At 49.6% G+C, this 24,435-nt stretch overlaps 1 protein-coding gene across 3 annotated transcripts in view; it reads left to right on the top strand.

The window, feature by feature from the left end:
- MLPH (melanophilin) overlaps positions 1-23,705 on the top strand; it is a 29,795-nt gene extending 6,090 nt beyond the window's left edge. For 2 of the 3 annotated variants that reach the window (XM_074872527.1, XM_074872526.1), the window contains 14 exons: positions 1,185-1,223; positions 2,315-2,409; positions 3,439-3,567; positions 5,025-5,220; positions 6,511-6,671; positions 11,183-11,266; positions 13,086-13,277; positions 16,243-16,437; positions 18,626-18,781; positions 18,886-18,978; positions 19,481-19,546; positions 19,709-19,766; positions 21,189-21,286; positions 21,673-23,705. In XM_074872527.1, coding sequence (XP_074728628.1) covers positions 1,185-1,223; positions 2,315-2,409; positions 3,439-3,567; positions 5,025-5,220; positions 6,511-6,671; positions 11,183-11,266; positions 13,086-13,277; positions 16,243-16,437; positions 18,626-18,781; positions 18,886-18,978; positions 19,481-19,546; positions 19,709-19,766; positions 21,189-21,286; positions 21,673-21,699 — 1,589 coding nt within the window. In that variant the 3' untranslated portion in view covers positions 21,700-23,705. The remainder of the gene's footprint in view (positions 1-1,184; positions 1,224-2,314; positions 2,410-3,438; positions 3,568-5,024; positions 5,221-6,510; positions 6,672-11,182; positions 11,267-13,085; positions 13,278-16,242; positions 16,438-18,625; positions 18,782-18,885; positions 18,979-19,480; positions 19,547-19,708; positions 19,767-21,188; positions 21,287-21,672) is intronic. The other variant, XM_074872528.1, reaches the window with a different exon arrangement.
- The last annotated feature ends 730 nt before the right edge of the window (positions 23,706-24,435 follow it).

The following is a 24,435-nucleotide window of genomic DNA, read 5'->3' on the forward strand; positions in this document are numbered from 1 at the left end:
CGGATTTTTTTCCCTCTGTTAAGGTTTATGTTTTTACCACAGATTTGAGAATATCTTGTGCAGAGTTTTAAAAGTCTCATGTCCTGCAGTAAGTGTTGCAGCTCTTGTTTTTCCTTCTTTTAGCTCTTTTCATCACAGGGGAGAGCTTGTGAAATTAACCCAAGTTTAACCTGCAGGTCCAAAACATCCAGCTGGCTGGATAAAGCCAGCACTCATTTTTTTCCCATGATCTAATGATTTTTACAGCCAATATGATGATGCTCTGACACTGACAAAACTGTATCAAAATTAGTGAGTTACCTGTCACCATAGCTCTTTTCTTTGGAGCTTTATGGATCTTCAGTATTTCTGATATTGGTCCAACAGTGCATAAACATATGCTGAAAGCTGTTGTTAATACAGTATTGTTTACTGGGTAGCTGCTAGTTGCCATTCATACAGCTCCTGCACTGCTTTGCCTATTGCCCTTGAAAACCAACGTGGATTTTATTCCCATCTTGAGGAGTCACAGAAAAGTTCACACGAATACCATAGACATGAGCTGATTCAACTAGTCCAGTCATTCTTTTATCCAGACATGGAAGAAATATCAGAAAGAGCGTGGAGGGTTGTGTCATTGAATATAAAATTAATGGACTGAGAGACAATTTATGCAGCATTCAGTCTATGCATCAGACCACACAGAAAGGACAATCCGAGAGGAGACAAAACCAAGTGCAAGGATATCAGTGCTTCAGGCTTCTTTAAATTGAGATTCAGATGTCTTTTTCAAAAAGAGATTATTTTGTTGTTATTACTTCATTAACACCAGTGAATTGGCTTGATCCTTGAGCAAGAAGGAATCTCCTCCTGGGACATGTCTCTGGTTGCAGGAGGTACAGCAGAATGATGTGAGACCATTGCATTTTGCGTGGCCCTCTGCTGTTGGCTGTGCCTTCCCCTGCTGCTGCACTCCCAGGCATGTTGCATCAGGACTGCAGAAGTGGTGGCAATTAGCTCTTTGGATTTTAAAAGTCAAGTCTTGTCTCCAAGTGCCTGTTTTGTTCTCGCCTTTTTGATGACGGTGCCTTGTGATGGCTAGAGATTGACAACTCCAGTTAACCATAGCTCTGAGGTTTGTTCGCTGTGAGGTACTGGAGAAAATGTGCTTATTTATTTTTCCCACCATTTTTCGTTTCATTTAGGTCTTCATGAGAGAGTTTACAGCCTGCCAGACATTAACAGTAAGTAAAAAAGAGAATTGTAGCATGTGGCTTGCAGTTCAAGAGAGGTTTCCAACATCTTTTTCTCTTCACACACTCTGGCTCTGAGCACACCAGCACCGTTTGGTGTGGCTGGACCATGGAGGACATCTCTCCACTGTGGTGGAGGTGGACTGTAATGCTCATCTTTCGCACTGCAGTACACCTGGGTCTCCAAGGGTAGACTCGGATACAACGGGGCTTTTAGTTACATGCCAAACTTGAAGCTTGCAACTACTCATCACCTCAGTGCACCTACGTCATAGACTTAAAACTGTCCATACTCTTAAGGAACACACTGAATTTGAGACTTCAGGTTGTGTTCCTTAGGAGACCTTGCAGGAAAGATTCACTGCACCTTAGCATTTGATATAGGAAAGAGCATTTTGCCTACCTTGTCTTTGGACTTGGTCTGGCATTTTTTCCAAATGTACTGCTGGGCTTGGCAGTGATCTGGGTACAGAGGTGGGGACTCAGAAAGGAATGGATCTCTGATAAATAGCAGAGCTGGCTGATGGGAACCAGGAACAGCAGAAGCAGAGCCATGCTGGGCTGAGCTGTAGTGCCTTCAAACACTGAAGTCACCCGGGTGGACCTCGGAGTGCTCTCTGTGGTACAGGTGCCCTTCATCTTCCTGTGGTGGTCACTTCCACAGCTGGAAGGAGAAGCAATGAGAGGCCAGCCAAGCTTTTGCAAGATCAAATGCTAAGAGTGGGTATCTGCAGTGCTGCCTGGGAACTGCAGCCCAAAGAGTTTCTACCCTTCAGACCTCAGACTGTGGGCACTGCATGACAGCTGTAGCACTGGAGCTACCTTAAGATATTCCATGCCCTTTCCCATCCTTTGTCGCCTTCCCTTTACTTGTGCAACCTACTGGCCATGGTGTAGTATGCAAAAAATTTAAAAAAAAATATTTTTGGGATGTATTTCTAATCTGGACATTTTCACCTCATATAAGAAGCATGGCCTCACCTACGGGTGCATTGCTGTGACCACCACGGTGGGGACTTACCTCCCCCAGGAGCAGGGTGCAGGAGCTGCCCATACACAGTGTGCTGTTGTCTCCCCTCCAGGTGAATGCCAGCTCCTCACCAGTGGTGACATTGGGGAAGACAGCGATGACGAAGACGATGTCCTTCGTGGTGCTGAAGCAGAGTGCTACAGCAGAGTAAGAGTTTCGGGGCCCCTTCTGACTCACTCTGTGCCCTCAGCTGCTGCTGGCCTGCCTTGGGTGGTGGTGGTGGTGGTGGTGGTTTTCTATGCCATGTTCAAAACTGGGCCTTTCTCTCTGTTTTCCTTCTCTGAGATAAGCCCCTCTCCCAGTTTGTGTAGAAACAACCAAGTCAGTAAAATCACAAATACTTGTCCTCTGGAAAAAAGACCCACTCTTGACACTAAGCTTGTCCCCAGCTAATATAAAATTCCTGGCTCCTACACACATAACGAGAACCCACCTGTTTTTTTATTAAAAGAGATACCTGGTAGAGTAGCAAAGCACAGCTGGGTTCATGAGTATATCAAGTTATCTCCTGGGTCTTTCTGAGACTATGTGTACAGATTAAGAAGCCTGACGGGAAGTGTATTTGTCCCTGCAGCATGTGTGAAATCTGCTGGTGTGTTTGAAATGCTGGTACGGTTACATACATGCTGTTACACACATACCTCTCAGCCTGCAGCTACGGGTATGTGCTGCATTTCACACACTTCATACTTAATTTTGATCTGCTTCTGAAATCTTAGAGGCTTGTCTAAGATGCTCCTGCCCCAAGGCAGCTGATGACCTCCCAAATATCCAGGAAGATCTGGCCACAGCATCCTTTCTCCGAAGATGGGGAGATGCTTCAAGACTTAAAAGCTGGATCTCTTACTGAGCTGTAACCTGACTCAGCTTTCCCATAGTTCCTTTATAAACCAGTAGAGAGCTTCCCACTGCCTGCACATAGCCACAGTCCTGAGCCAGAGACTGTGGAAATCAGAACCCACTTTTCCTTGACCCCATCATAAGCACATGCTGCCCTGTGTACCTGGCTCCCTGCAAGCAGGACGTCAGACCCAAATTTTCCCTGCAAAAAGCCTTGCTTTGGGCTGTGCAAACTCAGGCAAACTAAGGAGACAAGGGCCTTCCCTCCCCCTTTCTTCAAGGTCAACTGTGTTTTATGCTGAATTTTCCTTTCTTGCACTTCCTACGCTGACTAAGATGCGCAAGACAAAGCGCCTGCTGTCTGTCCATCCCTTTGATTTTGAACTGGACTCGGAGTACTCTGCTCAGTCTCGCCGTCAGTCTGTGCAGCTCTCTCCAGCAGCCAGCAGCCCGGATGTTTTCCAGGTACTGGGAGAGTGCTGGGGGGTTCCTTTCCTCTCTTATTCTTCCTCCTTGCTACCTCTGCTACCTCATCCTTCAGCTATCAAAACCTCCTCCACCAGGTGTTGAGAGGCAATGGCGCGAATCCTTGTTCCCCATAGCCCCGCTTGCTCTCTCTTCTTCTGTCTGAAGCCCTTTGCCTCAGGCTGAGTCAGGAGCAGGACATCTGACTGAAGCGAGGATGAGTGGTAAGATGAAATAGCAGGAGGTTCTCTTGGGCTTCTCCCTGCAAGTTTCTTTGCTTTCTGCAGACAATGGTTTTCTTGTGTTGTCCCAAGGCTATAGTTTCCAGCGAGTTTTTGGAAGCTCAGTACTCAAGGGACGAAATGAAACCAGACTCTTCTCCCATCGTCCCATCAGTTTGAGGCTGGTTTTGCCATGTGGTGGCACTGGGGATGTAGTTGGCTGGCAGCATCATGGGGCACACAGCCTTTGTGAGATTGAGAAGAAGAATCCCACAGAGGCAGCGTGATTGCAGTGGTGGCACCTGCAGGGTGGGGGCCCCACTTGGTCAGAGGGGAGAACATGGGGAGAGCAAAACCTGCATGAACACTGTTTTCTTCTATATAGGACACTATATGTGTCTTAGTGTCAGGAGCTCCTGACCAGAAGCAGGACTCACGGACAGCTCCAGCAGGAGCAACTGCAGTGAGCTGCATCCCATGATCCCATGAAGAGCTGGGGGTCAGCCATCCCCACCTTCCAGCTCTGGGGAGGAACACAGACAGGGCTCCCCTAGATGTGGCAAAAGGTCTTCCAGCCTAAGATGCTTCAAATCAAGCTCTTCGGGCTGCTCCTGTTTGCCTTTCCTGTTGAAATTTCACTTTTAAAACACTAAACAGCTCCTTCTTCCTTCTAATGATACTGTGATGCTTTAAACTCTACTCCTGGGTAGAAGTAGGATGGGCTGAGAGGTGTAACAAAGGCTTTAAAAAGACCAATTTGCACAATTCCACGTAAATTGACAAGAATCTGGGGCAAACAAGTAGACTCATTCTTTCTTTATCTAAGCTCGTCTTTATGCAGCAGAATTCATCGTGAGTCTAGGGAGGGCTGGCCTTTGTCGGGATCATCTGAGTCAGGTTTATCAGTTGCAGATTATTTGAGGGGCAGAAGGTGGCTATTGTTTGAATAAGCAAAAGGGCATGGCGTTTTAAAAGACCAGAGCTTTTTGCAGCCTAGCTGAAGGGACTCTGCCTATTCTTGTAAAAATTAACAGTGCCCCCTGGCAGCGATGAGAAGTATTGCTAAGGGTTCATCAGCAAGGTAAAGAAGTCTTTAAACTGGATTATTAGGAATTGGCATTATAAAAGGTCGATCCATGCATGGATTGGAGGGTAAAGCTAGGAGCTGTTAGCGAAGGTCGGGAGAGGCAAGGAGTCCTCACAGGCAGCTGCTCAGCAGCAATCCTCATCTCTCAGTCCTTCCCAGATTTCCCCAACTCAGCCGAAGATGCCTCCCAGACGGAGTCCAGGATCACAGACGCCGATCTGGTTTTCCACCACGTCTTGAAGGAACAGGGACTGGGCATGAGCCCTCCGGAGCAGCACTTCAGCACAGAGGTTCGGCTCACTGTCAATTCACGGAGAAGGAGCCTGGAAAGAAATGCAAAACCTGGTAAATGTCTCTGCCCAGGCTCCTCTTGTATCCTTTTGAAGAAAAGTGGCTGCAAGAGTTGGACCAAAATGAAAATGTCTTTAATTTGTTTTAACAACTTGAAAGCCACTAAAAGGCTTGAGGGTCAAGACAAAATATGCATCTGCAAAAGTGATTTTTCTCATGAAAGAATCAAATGAAGTTATTTAGCTGTAATGGGCTGGTCTTTTTCCCAACAAACTAATTTCTCAAAGCCAAAAGGGCTGTGCCTAAGGTGTCCATCCCTTTCATACCTACAAGTCTTGTCCACCGTAGAAACTACATACAATCAAATGGACACTACTAGAAACAACGGGATGTGTTTCCTCCTGCGGGCAGCAGTAGATGAGTTCAACTCTTTGCCAGAGGATGTTGTGGGTGCAGAAAGTTTTGAGTTTTAAGGGGAGTAAGACTTACTGGAGTAAGACAGGACAAGAACTGGAGGCAAGTGCTGGGGGTTGCTAAGTGGCATCCTTGTAGCTGGGCAGCGTGCAGCGGCAGGCTACAGGAGCTGTGGTTTCATGAGTCTATAAATACCCTAGTAAATGACGGTGCAGAATTTGCCTTTTACTACTACTGTTTTTCCTGCTGTGATAGCAGAGCCGGTAGAGTTGGGGCTTGTGCACATGCAGCTGTAGAATATATCCTCTGGGTCTCTAACTGCTTGGTTGTATTTTCAGGGCACTAGGAAATGCTGGGTAAACCTTACGGTATGCTGTTTAAATTCCCACTCTGAGCCCTGCTGGAATAACACAGCAGCAGGACCCTCTGGCTTGTTAACTCCATTTTTCTCTCACTGTTTTTGTCTCATTTGAAATTCTCCTTTAAAAAGGAGACTTTCCGCTCTTTTAAATGCTCCATCCTGGACTGGTCCCTCTCCAGCCTGAGCTAAACATCTTCTAGCACATGGACATGCAGTGTCCAAACCTGGGCTCCAACAAAATTTGGAAGGCCATAGCAGTTTTTGGTGAGGGGCCTGGCTGTTTGGGGCATGAGAGAGCAAGGATGATGCTCCTCATGCCCACTGCTGTCTCAGCAGCTCTGTGTGGGACTGTGCTGAGCTAGGTGCTGTGTGGCCACAGTGAATGGAGCTGCAGCCTGGTTCAGCATAGCCATCCTTAACCTTGGTCTCTCTTGCAGAAGCATCTCCTGCCAAAGGATAGAAAGCGTGATCTGGAGAAGTGCCTCATTATTTGCTTGTCTTAAGGATGGGGCCAATGTCCAGGAAGGATTTAAGGGTGTGAATCTTGTACCTTTGTGCTCTCTCCAAAGGCAGCCCCTGGAGCGAGCAGCCCCGGTCCAGGTACTCTGCAGATATGGACACCTCTGATGAGGACGTGAAGGGAGCCCAGTTCCCTGCCTACCCACCCCATCACACAAAACGCCGGAACAAAGCCCTCTCCCAGGAAAACATCAGCCACTCTGGGAATCAGGTACCAAACAGCTGTCGAACTTCTTGCAAGACCAAGTTTGTGGCCAAGCCTCTCTTGCCACAAACAGTGCTTGTTATGTGCGAGGTGCAGGACGGTTCAGAAAAGAGAAGCAGTGATGGCAAACTAGGGTGCAACCACAGTAGTCTCCCAGCCAGGATGGATGTGGAGCACAAGCAGAAAAGCTAGTGTGCCCTAGGTATCCACACAACCACTGCCCCTTCTGCACAGGGGCGGTTTGGTGCCCATGCTTCCCATGTGCAGGTCCAAGAGGGAGCAGAGTGGGCCCCAGATCTCTCTCGACTTGAGATCCCTCCTCCTCTTCAGCTCAGGAACTGAAGAAGCTGGGGGCGTAGCCACTTCTCATTGCCAAAGCGATACAGCGGGCCTGTGGGGTGACCTACGAGATGGCTCATTTAGGTGTCACGTCACGGTTGTGTGGCAGCAGCGACATGAATGCCTCGGCCATGTCCTGCTCTCTGTGTTTTGAGGGACCTGCCAAGGTGGTCATGAAATGGGAGCAGGACTGAGACCTGGGAAGGTGCATTTAAGGCTCTTTCATTCATTAAGATGAGGGAGAATAGAAATTTCTGTGCCCTTTTAGGATGACACAGAAGTGCGCTGGAGCTCTGTGCTTCCTCTCCCGGGTCCTCCTTCGAGTCCTTCCACTTTTGCAGTCACAGCAAAGAGAAAAATCAGGCACTGGTTGATGCTTCACTCTGCCCATGCTGCTGTTGCAGTAACAAGCCTGCCTTCATTGTTGTTAATTTTCCAGCTCGTCCTCATTAATCTGCAAGTTACCTGTGGTTTCCTGTGTCCCCCAAAAGGCTTTCTTCAATTGAATGCACCAGTGCTTTATGATCAGACAGAGGTTTGGAGAAGGATATTTAATAAGCATCAAGATCTTTCTCTTCCTTCGCAGTGTGTAGTGCTCCTGCCCTGGCAGGACTGGGTCAGGACGACCTGTCACGTATCTCTCCTGAATGTTGATAATAGGGGGAACAGTCTAGAGAAGGGTGTCACAAAGGCTGCAAGCTTGTGTTTTAATTGTCAAGTAAGGACCTGCAGTTCCTGATGCCACCTTTGCTAATGGTAGGTGGTGAGAATGGTAAAGCATCCCTCAGACCTCTTGAGCAGCAAAATGCAGGGTGGTGTTTGGCTACAGATACGTGGGGAGAGCCAGCTGCCAGTATCTGCTCACAGCTGGTAATTTTGCACCTCCTGGACCCCTTTGGGAAATCAGTGGGGGGATCTGTAACCACAACCATCCTTCGGCACCACACTTCATGTGCCTGTGTAGGGAAACTTTTCCTTTGCTTTTTACTTCTCTCGGCACATGTTTTAATTAGCAAATGCCATTCCTTTTTCAGTCAGCAGTAAATGGAAGAACCATGGACTGGGTGTCCTTAATGAGGCCACGGTACGTTAGGCATGAAATGTGCACCGTGCTTTGCAGTGGGGAAATGGGGCCAAATTCCTGCCAACACTTCAGATGACTTCCTCCATCAGCTGGGCAAGCTCTCGCTTCAGGGTGGTCCGGCGTGCTTTGTGGTTTGCTCCATCACACCAGTACGAAGGCTGCTGTGGAGCCTTGTCACTCTAATGGTTACAAGACATCTTCTCACTCCCAATTTAACCCCATTTGCTCTTATGACAACATTGTTCATTAGCTTAAGTAGCTCTTCATCCTTCCTGCCCTTTGTGCTGCTGATGTGTTTACAGCTAGCAACCATCCTCCCACCAAGCCTTCTCCTTGCCCAACAGGAAGAGACCTGGCTCTGTGCTGGACCATTAACTTCAGAATGATGCACACATACACTGCTGTTGCTGTTGGCCCAGTAGAGGCCAGGTACAAGCCCAAAAAAGAAGGAAGGCAAGAACATCCAGGTTTTGGTGCTAGCCAGCTCTGTTGTATTGGCAGAGCTGGAAGAGGTTCAGAAGAGGATGATGTGCATCCCCTTGTCCTGAGACTGGATGAGATGGAGGGGCTGAGGCTGGCAGGAGGGCAGAGACAGGCCAGAAGGGATTTGGGACAGTAGGCAGCAGGCTGCATTCTCTTGAGCCGTGAAGTGCTGCCTCTTGAGTTGCTTACAGGCACTTCCAGGGTACGTCATGCAGCCATCATCAGGGCTTCTGGGGTATCCCAGCCGCTGATGGGACATCCCAGGGGTCAGCAAGTATGGCTGAATACGACTGGTCACCCTGGCGCTGCACTTCTCAGAGGCTGTGGCCTTTGGTGATTCAAGATGTTGGCCTGTGGGTGTAGGCTCCAGAAGCATGTTTGTTAACTCCCATTAACCTCGTATTGAATCCCATAGCCTGGCTTCAAAAGCAATGTTTTCCTGGTAGACACCTTGCTGTTATCTGAAGATTTCAAGAGGTGGAGAGCTCAGCTCTTTTTCCTGCATTACTTTGACCCCACAGACAAAAACCCTCTTTCCTAAAAGTGCCTTAGGTGCAAGTTCAGTTGCAAACACAAGAAACTTAACTTTTCCAGTAACAAAAGCAGAGGCTGTTCTCTAGCCCTGTGACTCCAGGAGCTGAAGGTGCTAGAAGAAAATTAAAAACAGAAGAACAAACAAACAAAATAATTTAAAAAAACCTCTTAAACCTGATGAGACATGAAAAGAAGCCCTGAATTGGTAACTGTGCAGATCTTTGCCTTTAGGTCTTTAGAAGCCAGGTAGGAACAGGACCAAGCCACAAGGAATAGCACCGATTTGCCAAGTTTCTCCCCAAAAGTCATTCTGCTCTACCTCAAGGGTGCTCAGTGGTTCTGGATTCCCAAAGTTTTGATGCTGTCTGGCTCATCTTCTTTGCATAAAGCTGAGAAACTGGAGGCTAGATTAACCTATCTTCCCTCCCCAGCAGCAAGTGATAGTTTGCCCTAACTGATGTCCTCCTTATGGGCCGTGTTTTAAGTTTCTTCACTTTGAATGTTTTAATACAGAGCACCCACTTGCCAGCCTTCATCATGCAGAGAGCAGTGCGGGGTGGTCCAGTCTCTGGTGGGGATGCACCCTAATGGGGTGAGCACCATGCATTAAAACCAGCCTTGCTCGGGAAGAGAACGAAAGCAAGCTCTTCAGCTCCTATCCTTGTAGCCCATCAACAGCAGACCGTGCATTATGCTCTGACCTCTCCCAACCTCTGCGTTATGGAGACAGAGTAGTGCCATGCTCCTCGTCACCATGCCTTCCTCTGAAGCTCATGGCTCATCACAGACTTCTCATTGTCACTGGGAGCCATGCAAGAGTCAGGCCTTAAACAGTACTGAGAAACCACTTAGAGATGGATTGGATTGCTTCCTGCCTGTGCATTTAATGCTGCTTAAAGGCGCATTCAGTTCGGGATGGTAATTATAGCACTCTGTTCTTCAGAGTGTCAGGTTTTTATATTCATCATCCCTTAAGCAGATGCAATCTCTCCAAGCTGTTGTGAGGATCTAATTAATCAAACACTAGCAAGCACAAAAACTAAGTGAAAGGATGGAAATGTTATAAAAACAAAGCCAAGCCCTCGCATCTCTTTGTTACTGCATTTACTTACTGCATTTGCTGCTCGTTCCCCTTTGAATGGGAGGCAGCCACTCAGAACAGCAGTGATGTGGGAGGTAGTGTTACAAAACGGGCAAAATTTCTCATCATTTCTGTTTTATTTGTTTGGATCAAAGGAGAAAGACTTTTTCTTTTAAAGAAAGCAAAACTTCAATTTCTAAAAGGAGGGGAGGGAAGCTTCCTTTAATGTTTTCAGTGATGTAACCACCAAAGTTTATCTTGGCTCTTGAGCATAGAAAGTAGCTTCTCTTCGATTTTCAGGATTTTGTGTGTCTTCCTCTTCTTTACTCTTCTATCCATGCCCCCCCTTTTTTTTTTTTAATTGGAAGAGTGAGGGAGAAAAGAGGGGCAAGCATTGGGGTAAATCCATGCATGGAGAAGTCAGAAAATTTCAAAGTGTGTTGGGAAAAACTTCCAGTTTTAGTTTTCCTATCTGGAATTTTTCATGAGAAATTCTTACCTTCTTCCCTCTTCCTTTCCAGCACTGTATTGGCAGGGGGTTGATGGGGTAGTAGCCGTTTGAAAAATGTGTTTGTAAGAAGTGAAAATTGATATTGACTTGAATTTGGAGCAGCATGCAAATGATGGCAAGGTAGATGGCTTTGTTACAGCCTGATGCTTTTGTCTGGACAAGGGACACAACGGGGCCGGTGATGTGGTTTTATGCTCACTGCATCAAAGCTACCAGTGCTTTGGTGGGAATTGTGATGTGCTGAGTACTCAGCATCGCTTTGAGTTTTCCAGATTTGAGGAGAGGCTGTGCATCTCCTGGAGCTCATCGACATATCCAGGGCCATTTTTTAAAGACATTATTTTTTAATGTCTTTCAACTCCCCCCACGGTGGTGGTGTCTTGCTGCTTGCTTTCTTCTGCTGGTTGCACTGTTTTCTCACTGTCCTGGCAGCGGTGGCTGGTCTGTTCTCTACCCCTTTTCTCTCTCTCTCTCCTTTCCTCTAGATTCATGAGCTCAACAAACGCATGTCCGCAATTGAACGCATGCTGAACCGCTTGGAGGAAAAAATCCTGGTGCACTCTGACGAGGTAACTGGGCCAAGCCGGGGCACTTTCTGCAGGGAGAGAGCGTGGGCTGTGCTGGTCCCTTCCCCTTGTCATTGGAGGGGCTTCTCTGAAACAGCCAGCGTTGCAGGGAGAAATCCGGATAGACAAAATGACTCAGGCTGTTTGATTTTAATCCTTGGCCTTGGAGGCTCTTCTCTAGTTCCAGGTGATGAAGTGCCTTAGAAAACATTGCATGGGAGGACAGGAACAGAAGCAAATTTAACCCATGGCATTTAGGCCCCCATGCAAACTAGTGCCCTCCTTGCCCCTTCTGCACAAGGAAAATTGGGGTTCAGGTTGATACTCTATGAAATGCTAAGTTGAAGTTGATACTCTATGAAACGCTAAGTTCAGGAGTACCATTAAGTGGGTGTCGGTACATCCGCAGAGCTGTGACAGCTCATTTGAAATCATGGGAGGCTCAATTAGTACATCCGAGGAAATCACCTGGTTATTGTGAATAGGAGATCTGAGTCAAGAAGGATTTCTGTATCTCTTCTGAGCTGCCCTTGTCTTACCATGCCATCAAGCCTGGAAGAAAACAGCTAAATTAAGTTAAAGCTGGGCAGTAATGTAGAATCTGTGAATACTTATGTCACTTAACATTGATTTTGGGTTTCTAATTTTAGACTGTGTACTCTTCTTCTCCTTTGTGTGAACCCATCACCGTGAGCTGCTCTGACGGCTGATGGCTCGGTAGAACAGACAGTGATAATTACAGAGAAGTCCCCTAGGCATAGATGAAACAATGCAATTTCTTCTTTTTTCTAAAATTCGTAATGGGCATGGCCATGTCTGTAATCATTCAATGTTTCTGTCAGTAAATCTGACCAAGGGAGTAGGAGATGTGTACATTTGCAGGTCGCCATGCTTTATTCCCCTGTCTAGGGCAGATCAGAGTAGAGGCAGCAGGTCTAAACTGCTGCGGGACAGGTTGACGTTAACTATTAAGCGAAGCTTTCTAGCAGAAAGGATAGCAGAACCCGGGAATAGGTTGCCTGGGAGAAAGATTGCCTGCTGTGGATGCCGTCGTTCAAGGTCATTAATAACAACTTAGACAAAAAACCGCCAGGTATGGCACAGATAATTGTATTCGCATCTTAACACAAGGGACAGCAAGTTCAGTAACTTTTAGACATCCTTTCCAGTGCCTGGGAGTTTAATAGGATTCTTCTCCAAGTACCATGAATTGCACCTAATAATAGGGCCAAGTGAAAATATGCCATCTATCCTACAGGAAAATTTGCTGCGTGTTTTCTCATTGCAAGTAAGGTTACCTAGAGGCTCCAAAAGCTACCTCGGGGAGCAGTAGCTCACGTGGTTGCTTCCTTCACTGGAGTGGATGGTGTCTTTGCATTGCTGTGATCTCTGCCCTCAGAGCCACCAGCCACGCCGTGTTTCCTAATGAAAATGTGGTGGCTTTTGCCCCCAAATCCCCCATGCACACCTTTTTAAGGGGGGGGGGAGGCAATTTTCCACAGGGAAAAACAAGCAAGTTCAGGGTTGGGCAGGGGGGGAGGGGGAAATGGGAGTGGAGATTCTTTAAATCAAGGGTCTGTATTCCTCAGTGTGGAGCTGGAGAGCAGCTTGCTGGGCTCTGTGGCTCCCTTGGGTGGTCTGACTGCCCCTTGTGAAAATGAGTGTGGAGAGGGGGCTCAAAGTCCCCATTGCAAAGTCCATCGGTGGTAGCACTCCTTGAGCTCCTCTGCTGGCCAGTCCTGGTGAGTGTGTCTGGACCTGGTCATGCTCCACTGTCCACCACAGGAGTCTCTTACACAGGTCCCTTCTTCTGCTCCTTCAGTCTCCAGCCCCAGAGTCCCAACTTGATCCCGATGCCGAGGAAGAGGAGTTGAAGAGGAAGCTGGAGGAGTTAGCCAGCAACATCAGTGACAAAGAAGTCTCTTCTGAGGAAGAGGAGCATGAAGAAAAGAAGAGAGCAAAGAAACCAGAGATTAATTCCTCCAGTGATGAAATGGCCAGAGATGCTCGAAAGGTAATATCTGTCCTCCACCCATACTGTTCTAGGCTCCATCTGTGGTTTCTTCTGCTCTTGGTGGTTTATGGCTTACACCATGATAATGCAACTCTTTTGTGTCCCACACCTCCACCTCAATGCCTCCCAAGGCTGTGGTGTGTCTGACTTAGCTGCCTGCTTTAACAGAGTTAAGGGATAGGGAAGTCCCAGGGTGTTGGATCTGGGCCTTTCTCCTCATAGGCTCTCCCAATCTCATCCAAGAGTTAAAAGTAAAGTCTCTTAGAGGTCTTGCACAATACTGCCTGTCGTGGAGAGGTACACAACCTCCACGTCTATTTAGAAGAGTTGTCTCAGGATCTGGATGTCATTACAGAGAAGAGTCCTGGGTGGGAGAAGAGCTCGATGATTATTTAGTACTGGCAGCCTTTGTCAGGCACCTGCTACAGCCTGAAATGTCTCTTCCAGATCTGTCAGTGCTCCTGAGCCCCAAAATCCGTGGTCCCGCTTCTACTCTGCTAGGTCAGCATCTCCTGTACTTACAGCATTGTGCTGGCTCCTGTCCCGTACTCAGTGGTGGGTGATCCATGGGGACATGGGTCAGGGAGAGGAGAAGGGATCACAGCATCTCTGCAGCCCTGTTCTCATCACCTCAGTGGATCCCTCACCCCCATGGCTCAGCACAGCTCTGATTTATCCCCCTGCCTGCTGGCTACATTTTGGAGATCTATTTTTCCCCCATGTATCCCCGTGCCAGGTCTGGAGAGGCATTCGTTTCTCTTCATGGGAGAATTGCTTCCCTGGTTGGAGAGTGAGAGCAGACAGGTGCTGGGCCGCATCCCCCTCACAGGCAGTAGGGCTGGGTGACAGCACTGGGGACTCAGAAAGAAAGGGAGATCTTGTGTGTCTCCAGTTGTGCAGAGCCTCCTGAGATGGTCCATTAGCACAAAATGGAGAGGCCAGTGTTCCTTGTTGGGTCTTTAGTGGCTTCTTTGTTCATCCCCTCCCTTCTGCCTTGGCCGTGTGTGGGGTACGTGTATGTTTGCTCTGACACACCCGTTGCAGCAAGCACAGCAAAGGAAGCGGAGCAAGGGCCGTGCTGTCCTTCTCTCCTGCAAAGCTCCTTCCATCTGAGGTTGTGGACACTTTTATGGTGCCATGAGGCCTCTCATCAATGTGCTTTTGTTCCTCAGCCTTGCAAGGCAAAACCTGGCTGCTGCTGGGCTTGTAGAGTGTGGTTGCATGTACACACGTGGCGCATTTAGTGAGTCTGTCTCAGGTATAACTCTCTGCATGGCTCTACGTAAAGTCTCAGGATTAGACCAAGTGACTGTTCCCAGGATGGCTTCCTTCATGGTTTTGGGTATCATTTGCTGTACTCTTACCGACACTGGGTCAGCAGTGCGCTGCATCCTTACTGAAAGCCTCCTTTACTGCCTCCTTTTCCCTAAAAGCTGCTTATAGATGGTTGCTGCAGCTAGACTTCTCTACCACTCATCGGCTGAACAACATGCATCTTCTTAGTAACCATTTCCAGTTAATTGCAGCACAGAGAATAAGTGGTAACTCACCAAGCCAAGGTAACTTAATTCCTGTGTGAGCTGCTCATCTGCAGCAGACAGAGGCTCAACCCCTGATCTGTGCTCAGGAATCGGGAGATGTTAGTAGGGTATCAATGTAAGAGTCTTCATTTTCATAAAATGAAGCCCAGATTCTCCAGACTTGCTACTTTCTTTGACCAAAACCCAGCTATGAAGCAGGGAGGATACAGGTTCAGTTGTCGTCTCTCAGTGGGGTCGTGCAGGAAGGTAGCACAGGAGCTATATGACAGCTCCTAAGGAAAGACAGACCCAGCTGGGTTGCAACAGCTCAAACAGAACCAAATCTTGAGAAGTGAAACAAAATTCAGCTTTTGACTTTGTGGTAACACTCAAATACCTTCGTGCAATATTGAGTTAGAAATGCCTGCCGTGATGTAGATGGACCGGCCTTGGTTAAAGGCTATGTCAGTGTCAGTATGAATATTTTAACAGCAACTTTCCTTATACCAGATCCAGGCTTGGATTTTGCATGATTCTGAGTTTGGTTTTATGCCAGTCTCCTCTCCAGTCGGGCAGAAGTCTTCTAACTGGGGAACACTGAGATGAAAGCAGATGCTCCTAATGGAAAATGTGAAAAAACTCTGCTGTACCATAAAATGATAAAAATATCAGCTGGACTGAGTTAGCTGGTTCTCTACAGGATGGCTCGCCTGGAAATACGTGCAGTTGTAAACACAACTGTTTGTCTTTGTCACCAGTGCATATATCGCCCCCATCTCCTTGGTTTCTAGGGAATTATCAGTTGAGAGAGAGATGATGAGTTTCTTCAGTCTATTTTTACATGTGCTTAGTGGCTTATCAAGCAAAAGGCAGCACTTATGAGCGTTATTGCTGTCAGTGCTCCTTGGGGTGAGAAGAGAAGACATTAGTCCCAAGTTCTGGTAGTGTGGCAATACGATAATTTTATGGTGATTTTTTTTTTCCCTTTTGCCACAAACTTAAGGTGTTATTCACATCCATGCTCAGGCCTGCTGAAGTGTAAAGCAATATGCTGTAATTAGATCTCAACTGCTGAGTAACTGAGTGGCCTTCAGGTGGCCAGGTGCTGCTGCTGTCAGCTCCGGTGGCACCGCTGCCAGCGAACAACACATCCCCTGATAACTCTTTTCCAAGCCTTTTGAAATGACTTCTTTAGTCACAGACATCCTCCAGAAAGCACAGGCTGAGATCAAAGCTCTGCTTTAGCCACGCATTCGTCTCCAGTGGAGAGCCCTTCAGGAACAGCGTAAGCCCTTTAATTATCGCTTCTCCATCTTTCTACAGCTCCTGAAGGTCTGATGCCCCTTTCACCCCCGACTTGCACTGTTTTGTACGTGACGTTAAAATAATGTCCTTATTTTTTTCCCCCTCCCACCCTCCGCTTTGGCTGTGCCGGGCGTTCGCAGAGGTCGTCGGCTCAGGCTTTGAGTGAAATCACGGCCAAAGTACTGAGAGCCATAAACGCCACGGAGAAAGCGGTGTGTGAGTCGTTGCATGGAGAGAGCCAGTGCAACGGCGGCTGTGCCCTCCCCACGGGGCCGCTTCCCAGCCTGGGAGATGGGAAAGAGGTGGCCGAAGCATACCGTGAGCTTGAAGAAAATGTAAGGTTCATGAGAGCTTTCTGCAAGCAAGGAGGGCATCAGGGGGGGTGGGAATACAGAGGAACCCCCCCCCCCCAAATTTCTTGTTAGTGAGCTGGTTAGCATTAAAAGGGTGGGCACCACAGAGGGACTAAAGAGTCTGGTCTTGTGCAACAGTGGCCAGGGCTGTCTTACGAGGGAAGTGGCACAACAACAAGTGCAGCTGCTCTGTCTTGTGGCTTCCCTTAGCTCGGTTCTGGGTTTACCCTGGGTGAGTGCCAGGGAGAGAGGATGAGTGTGGTCCCCACCTTGCTGTAGCATTGCTTTGCTGGACTTCAGCAGTCCTGTGCTCCAGCTGCAGCAAAAGCTTTTGTCCTGCTTCTCTTTGGTTCCTCCTCAGCACTGTGTTTCATCAAGACTTTTAGGAATGAGGATAGCATGACCTATCTGTTCACTAAGGCTGACTTGTGCCTGGGGCTGATGGGCTCCTGCAGATGACAAGATGGCAACTAGAGCATAATCCCCTGCTGGGTTTGTGTGACACTGTGAAGCACCGACAATTTTTTTAGCTACTGTAAACCCAGATGTATCGATTCCCCATGGGAAATTTGTGCCATTTACCAAGCTCCAAAGAAACAGTTCAGAAATGGGGTGAAGAGTCACATCTCCATCTGGGTGGCTGGGTTTCACTGTCAGAAACATCCTGCAATGGGGAGCAGGGTTTTATAACACACTCCATGTCTTGTCCCTCATGGGGGAAAGCTTATACATAAAAACAGGGAGCTGCTGGAACAGAATGTGCTCAGAAGCTGCACCACCTTGCTGGTTTCTGGTCAAATGCAACATCCCAGGGGAAGAGAGGTGGCTCCATAAAGGTTTTGAGGTTCCCTGTCTCCCGGAAGAGGGGATAGGGCTGGGAAGGTTGTGAACTTTGGGTTTGGTGCTGCTGCCGTCAGCAGCGGGGCAGGGGCGAGGTGGTGGGTAGATGATGGCCCTGGGAGGTGTGTGCTCATCCTGCCGTTCCCTCCGGAGCCCTGGCTGAGTCACAGCTGGCTCACCGCTCCAGTCTCCGAGGGATGCCACCTGTCTCTGAGGGCGCTGGGAGAGTTTGATGGCCCAAGAATAAATTGTATCCCTGTGACTCACAGGTTGAGCAGCTTCAAGGATAGTACCCTCAAGTATTTGCAATCTGTTATGGCCTGAGTTTGAACCAGAGTGTGGGGTGTGTTGCTGTGATTTGGGTGGATGCTCGGTACTTCAGTGCATGCAGTGGGCTCGTGCCAGGCAATTGTGTGCAATACTCAGCCCAGGAAAACCAGAGAGGGCTGGAGGAGCAGGAATTGCATTAGTACCAAGATTTTGGGATCAGTCATCAAAACAGTGGCCACAGTCTGTCTGATTGCATACCAACATATTAACATTTCCTAAATTGCTTGGACTTGCATCCTTGCAGTAGCCCAGGAGGAAGGCAAGTGACAGTAAAATCAGTGGGTTTATTGGGATAGATCCTTTTATCCTTCTTATCTAGACAGCAAAGGTGGCATGCTGTTTCCTATAGCCACCGTGCACCCCAGGTCAGCACTCCCATGTTGGCCCCACTGCTGCACTGGGCAGCATTTACACCCATGTTTGCTGGGGCTCTTGGCCGGGATCATTCCTGGGTGTCCAGAGCAGTTCCTGTGTGTCCAAAGCTGCCTTTTACAGGGGTCTGGTTGGTTAACAGCCTAGGACCAAACTCCCAAATCCTTACCCTACTCCCAGGCCACCCAGCAGTACAGACACCCTTAAAAAAAGACTGAGCAGATTTGGAAGGTCAGTCTGGCTCCTTCCCAGCTTGCTGCCACCACAGGACATGGCAGCCTGCACTTGTTTGCAGGCACCTGCCTCCCCTCTGAGCACACAGCATAAAGATGCTGATGCCTTTCAAGTAGGTCACTGGGTTTTGGTCCTTCCTGTGTTCCCATTGAGCCTTTTGCCACTTCACAAGGTTGGTAATTGCTCTCGAAAAGCCTGGGGAAGGGAGGAAATGAGATGAAAATCCCTGCCAGAGCTGACTGGTACTGTCTGTGCTGCAAGGCAAGAAAGGCAGTCATAAAACAGTGGCAGGAGCTGTTGCATCTGGGGCTGTGGTCACACCAGGAGAGCAGGACTCCAGGAAGGTTAATTCTCCAATGTGTTGTTTTGGTTTTTTTTTTTACTTTTATTTCAGGTATATCTGACTGCTGGGAAGACCTACCGGCTTGAGAAGACCCTGAAGGAGCTTGAGGAAGGGGCTCAGCACAGCGGCACTACTGATTCAGAGCTGTCAGAGCTGGAGGACAAAGTGGCCTCAGCAGCCGCTCAGGTGCAGCAGGCAGAGAGCGAGGTGAGGGCTTGGCTCTGAGAGCTGCTTTTCCCAGCCAGTGAAGGCAAATGAAGCCGGTGATGGGTCCTCCAGCCACCATCTGTGTTTTTTGCTTCCCTCTAAAGATATCGGACATCGAATCTCGAATTGCGGCTCTGTCCGCTGCAGGGCTGACAGTGAAGTCATTGGAAAAGGCAAGGAAGAAGCCGAGCGAGCAGGTGAGCATGGAGGACGGTGGGTATCAGAGGTCCCAGCCCTGAGGTGTATGTGCTCCCCAGGGTTGTTGCTGCTGCCCCTGCGTGCTGTGAAGGGCTGCCTGGCTTGCTGAGCTGTGCCCAGCTCCCTCCCTGCTGCCTGGTACTCTGCCCCAAGGCTCTGAGAGTGGATGTCTCACTGAGGATGGGGGACATCTCTGATTCCTTATGTGCATCAAGGGAGGATTTTGTATCTGGGGACTGGTGTTCTTCCCGGGGCTGCAGGGAGGGCGCACAGGGCTGCTGCCTGCACCACAGCCTGGACTCAACTCCTGCATTTCCATGCTGATTTTTATAATCACAATCCATCAGGCAGAGTTGCTGCTGAGGCAGTGCGCTGCCTCTTTTGCTCACCTTAGGGTCAGCCCAGGCTAAAAAAAAGAGGTGAAAATGCAAAGAAAGGCAGACCAAATTGTCTGCCTCCTCTGCACCCCGAGAGAAACCTCTGCCCTTCCTCTGCCCACAGGCTGCCTGCCTCTACTCTCCCAGTCCCACCAGCAGCAGTCCAGGGGAGTCTTCAGATGACATCAAAGTGAGTATGTGTTTAATCTGTGCCAGCTAGTGCATGTGGCGTGGGATTAAGCCTGGGAACAACCAGGGTCTCTAGGGAGCTGCTTTCAAAGTGGTGGCCTTGGAGGTGACCTCTGTCATCCCATCCCCTTCCCCACAGCAGGCTACTCCCCTTCTCTTGCAGGCCATGCCCGGACCACAAGGGTTCAGGAGGAAGTTCAACAGTCCCCTCGAAATCACTGGTAAGGACCGCGGCTCTGCCTACGGGAGGTGGGGACATATGGGTGGATGGGCTGGGCTTTGGGGGACGCTTGGTCCTGTCTCTCTGTGTCCAGTGTTGTGCCTTCATTGGGGGTCCCCTTCCCTGTGCTCGTGGCCACCGCAGGGGAAACCTGTGGTGGATAACTTAGAAAGGAGGAGGCAACTGGCAGGATTGGGGACAGTGATGGGAGAGCAGAGGTCAGTTCTGAGTTAGCTCAGTCCTCTAAGAACCAGGACTTTCTCTGCAGCCTGGGCTTCTGCCACCCCAGAGTCCAGGGAGACATCTGTGTTACTTCATTTGTGGCATCTCGTTGGCTGTTAGACCTCAAAGCGTCACCCTAAAACCATCATCTCTTCTGATAGAAATTTCTTCCTTTCTTGGTCATCTTAGAGAAGGTATCCTTGACCCAGTTGCCCACCTGTCTCAGTCACTGGTCTTTGGTGGGGGGCAAGAGGCCCTTCACAGCCCAGCTATGACAAATGTCATCTTGGGAGTGCTTTAAAGTAGATAGTGACCTGAAACTTGGCACAGCAGCTTGTGTGGTAGGGGGCAATCACTGGAAATGTTTTATCCTGACTTATATCAGCCAGACCCATTAGGAAATGACTTTTCTATTTCTCTTATCTCGCCTCATAAGCTTAAAGGCAGAAAGAGTGGCTCTCCTTCCAGATAATGGAAGATGAAGGGAGAGAAAGGGAGAAAGATCATTTAATGCAGAGAAGGAATTGTGTTTCCCCTGTGCACGCAGAAAATTAACAGTGCCGTTTCCCAAGCTGAGGCTAGCCGGTGAAAAAGTCCCTTCTCCTCGTGCTGAGGAGAAGTCACCTCCTTCCTGCAAAGGGCAGGCAGATAAAGGCAGCCTAGGGTACACGTCAGCCCTGCGAAGAGATAGAGGGATGTGCAATCGAGACAGACGTCACCAGATGAGCCTAATCCCCTCTGCCTGGGCTGGGCGATGGGGCGACTTGGTCTTCTGACCGCCCTCCCTGCAGGTCAATGACTTGCAAAGTTGGGCCTGCAAAGGTGCAGCTGACAGAAGTTGGTGGCAGAGAAGAGGAGATGACTCAGTAGGTCAAACAGTGTGTCGTAGGCTTGGGCAGCAACAGCTCCTCACAGGCTGGGCTTTTGCCATACTGTGGAGGTTTCCAGAGCAGAGGTCTCTGCAGGTGACTACTGGCAGGCTGACCCAGCTCATACAGCACTCTGGAAACACGAGTAGCAGCAGCTTTTGCCCCCCTGTTGTAAAAGGATTTCCCACCACCCTCCTGGAGAGGGAAGAGCAGTGATGCATCCAAAACCACAGCCAACAGGGGATAGTAAAACCCATTTGACTTGGTGGGTAACTGAAATCTCTAGTGAGGTGGATAAGGACCTGCTGCCCGTCTCTCTTCTTTCACTGCAGGTCTTGACGACTCCTTTGACCGCAACTCTGTTTACCGTGGCTCCCTGACACAGAGGAACCCCAACGGGAAGAACAGGAGAGTGGAGAGGCTCTTTGCGGTATGAACCCAGACACCCAGGAGGGTTGCTGAACTGGGCTCCACATGGGACCTGGCTCCCTGGGCTTGCACAGACAGACCTGTCCCTCCCCATGCTCTCCCCGAGCTGGTGGAGCCCCCAGTTCTCGGCACTGGTCTCACCAGGGCAGGCACTCCTGGGCATCATCCCCTGAGGTCTGGGATGTCATAAGCCCCAGGGTGGGGGGACCAAACAAGATGAACATCTTTGAATTCCCACTGCATGCATGGCCCATGGGATGGGGCAGGTCCTTGCTCCATGAGGTGACAGCTGGAGGGGACAAGGAGCACGCTGGCCTCCGCCTGGGGTGGCTCGGGGTGGTGTGGGAACGGCAGTGAGCTGAGGTTTCTCCCTCTGGTGCCTTGCAGAAGCCTGTGATGACCCACCTGTCCTGAGGAGAGGGGGACCCTCCTGCCACCGCATTTCACTGACGGTACAAGACCTCAGCGCAAAGCCTCGCTGCCTTCCCCCAACACTTGCTCTTCCTTCTCCCATGCCCATCTCTCCCTGAAACCCTGTACAGGAGGGAGGCTGGAGGCCACGGGCAGGAGGTCTTGCCGAGAGATGCGGGAGAGAAGAGCAAGGCATTGTGGTGCAGACACTTGGCCAGGGGCTCTCATGGGAGAATGCAGGCATGAGAACCTGGCTTTGGGCAGCTCTTTGGTACCAGGTCAACGAAGGGGACCAGGGGAGTGCAGAGCAGGAGCAACCTCCTCAGAGGGAGCTGGACATCAGTGTGGCTTTCCAGCATGGGACTGGGGGCAGTGGCACAGCCCTCACCCTGGCAAAAGCTGTCAGTTCCTGTCACTGCTCCCTCCCAGGTTGGTGCTGAGGGCTCCCAGGATGCCCTTGGGGTACCCCAGGTAGAGCAGGGACCCAGGCATCCCAGGCTGGGATTCACACCCCAGCACTGGTCCTGACTCCCTGCAATGTCCCTTGGAGCATCACTTCCCTTCCCTGAGCAGTAAAGCAGGGTGAGAGCAGTGCTGGCTCCCTCCTAGCAAGCACTTGGCCAACAGATCTTTGCACAAAGCCATGCAAACACTCACTGAGGCTTCTTGCCACCATGCCTGAAGCAGCTGTGACCATCTGGGGACATTGAGTGAGGTGAGGCAAGAAAGGTGGAAGAAAGGCTGGAGGGCTTGTTGGAGATCGGTTTGTTTTTCTAGTCCTCAAAGGTATCTCCTCTCCACGTGAGGCTATATCGGCAAGTTTAGGACTCCAGCAAGCAGAGTGTAGGTGCTTCTTTGGAAGCTTTCCCCACTCTGCAGAGGGGTCAGCCCCTGCCAAGAGGCACTTTGCAGGTGAGCATGTCCCCAGTCCCTCATGACGGGACTGTAGAACCTGGTAGTACCACCCAATACTTTGGAGGGGCTGTGATGGCCTTTGGGGGCTGCGGTGGCCCTGGGTTCTTACCAGGTGACAGCAGCATTGGTAACACCCTCCCCTAGATACCCCAAGTTGTTAGTTTTCCTCCAACATTTAATTCTGCACATCCACTAATCCCATTGGATCAGTACCTGGCCCTGTACCCATGCCCAGGACATCGGGATGGGGAGAGGGTTGCTTTCTCTTGCAGGTCACTTTGGAGGAGGTTCACGTTAAAAAACTTTGCTCGGTACCTGCTGGTTCCTGTTGTTTATAGCCTTCACCTCCCTCCCTCTGCAGTGGGCAATGCAGGGATGTCAGACCGATGCTGGCAATTTCCCGTCGATGGCCACTCGGGCTGGACCTTTTTAGGCCATTCCTGTGCATCTGAACTAAAACTACTTTATGAGCAGTAGTGTGAATTCTCATGCAAGTAACACATATATTTGGCTTTGGTAGTAGTAGAGACTGCTAGCTGCCTAAAAATTGGTCCTGCAGTCCTCCCAGAGCAGTCTTGTAAGTCCATAGTCTGGGCTTCCTAACTGGGAACAGAACTAGTTTCTTATTTTAAAATTAAATCCTTCTGGCCTGAAGTTCAAAAGGGTAAGTGCAAACCACTGCCATTGTAGAAACTCTCCCAAACACCATGGCATTGCCGGGTGTATCTCTTGCTGCTCAGCCAGCCTTGGTGCTAGGATGGCAGCTCCTTGGCTGGCAGAAGGGAGCTCCACCAAGATCTGGGCAAAGCTATGGGTTTGCACCCACCCTTCTGGTGTCAGGGTTCAGCCTTCACCCCAACCACATCTCTTGCTGTATCTGGTTTCAGCTGTAACTCAAGTCCTTCCATGCAACCACTCAGACACTTGACCCTGTGAAAATGTCCTTGCAGTGAGCCTCAGCAGTGCAAACTAAGGCATCGTTCAGGCTGTAGTTACCCGTATTGTTATCTGCTAGTTTCCTGCCCAATACGCCTGTGTAGAGATTACATATATGTACACTAAATCATGCAATAAAGCCAATTTTGTGTCCAGAACCTAGGACTCATTTTGCAGCGTCTGTTCTTTTAGCTCACTCGATCAAAGGTTCCTTTCTCTTCCCATCCTCTCCTTTAACCAGCTGGTGTACCCCTCGCTTTAAAATTAGGCAGGTGAAAGCAAGAGAGGATTTGAATCAGCAGCACCAAAGGAGAATGGGGGGAGATGGTGATGAGCAGGATGGCAATACAACTTCTCAGATGCTGGTCACACAGCCGCGGGTGTGATGAGCGTGGGTCAGTGGTACCCAGTGGCGAGGCTGGGCAGGCAGAGGGGATGCATGGTGTGGGGGTAAGGAGGGGCCAACCCTGAAACGCACTGCTTCAACTTGCATGGAAACCCAGGATAAAATCTGTCAGCCAAAGCCACCCAAAACACAAGCCCACAACATTGAGGGGCTGCTTTAAATCTGTATTAAATAATAGCAACAACCCTGGGGTAGAGGGAGCCCTGCTGAGCCCAGGGTCTGGGTTTCTTTGGCTGATGGGTTTTTTTCCTCCTGTCTTCATCCCATTCCCTGCCTTTGATGCCCCTCTGCAGCGGTCACATGCTGTTCCCGTGACTGTCCCCCAACACTGGCTATGCTTGGGCATTGGAGCCAACCGCAGCATGAGATGGAGATATGTCCCAGGGCAATGCCAGCCCCATGTGAGGGTGGCAGACAGAGACCTTGCCCCTGCCCACACCCCACCAGTGTTGGTGTCTTCACCTTCCTACCAACACAGAGAT

This window comes from Strix uralensis, chromosome 6 (assembly GCF_047716275.1).
Source record: "Strix uralensis isolate ZFMK-TIS-50842 chromosome 6, bStrUra1, whole genome shotgun sequence".
NCBI lineage: Eukaryota > Metazoa > Chordata > Aves > Strigiformes > Strigidae > Strix > Strix uralensis.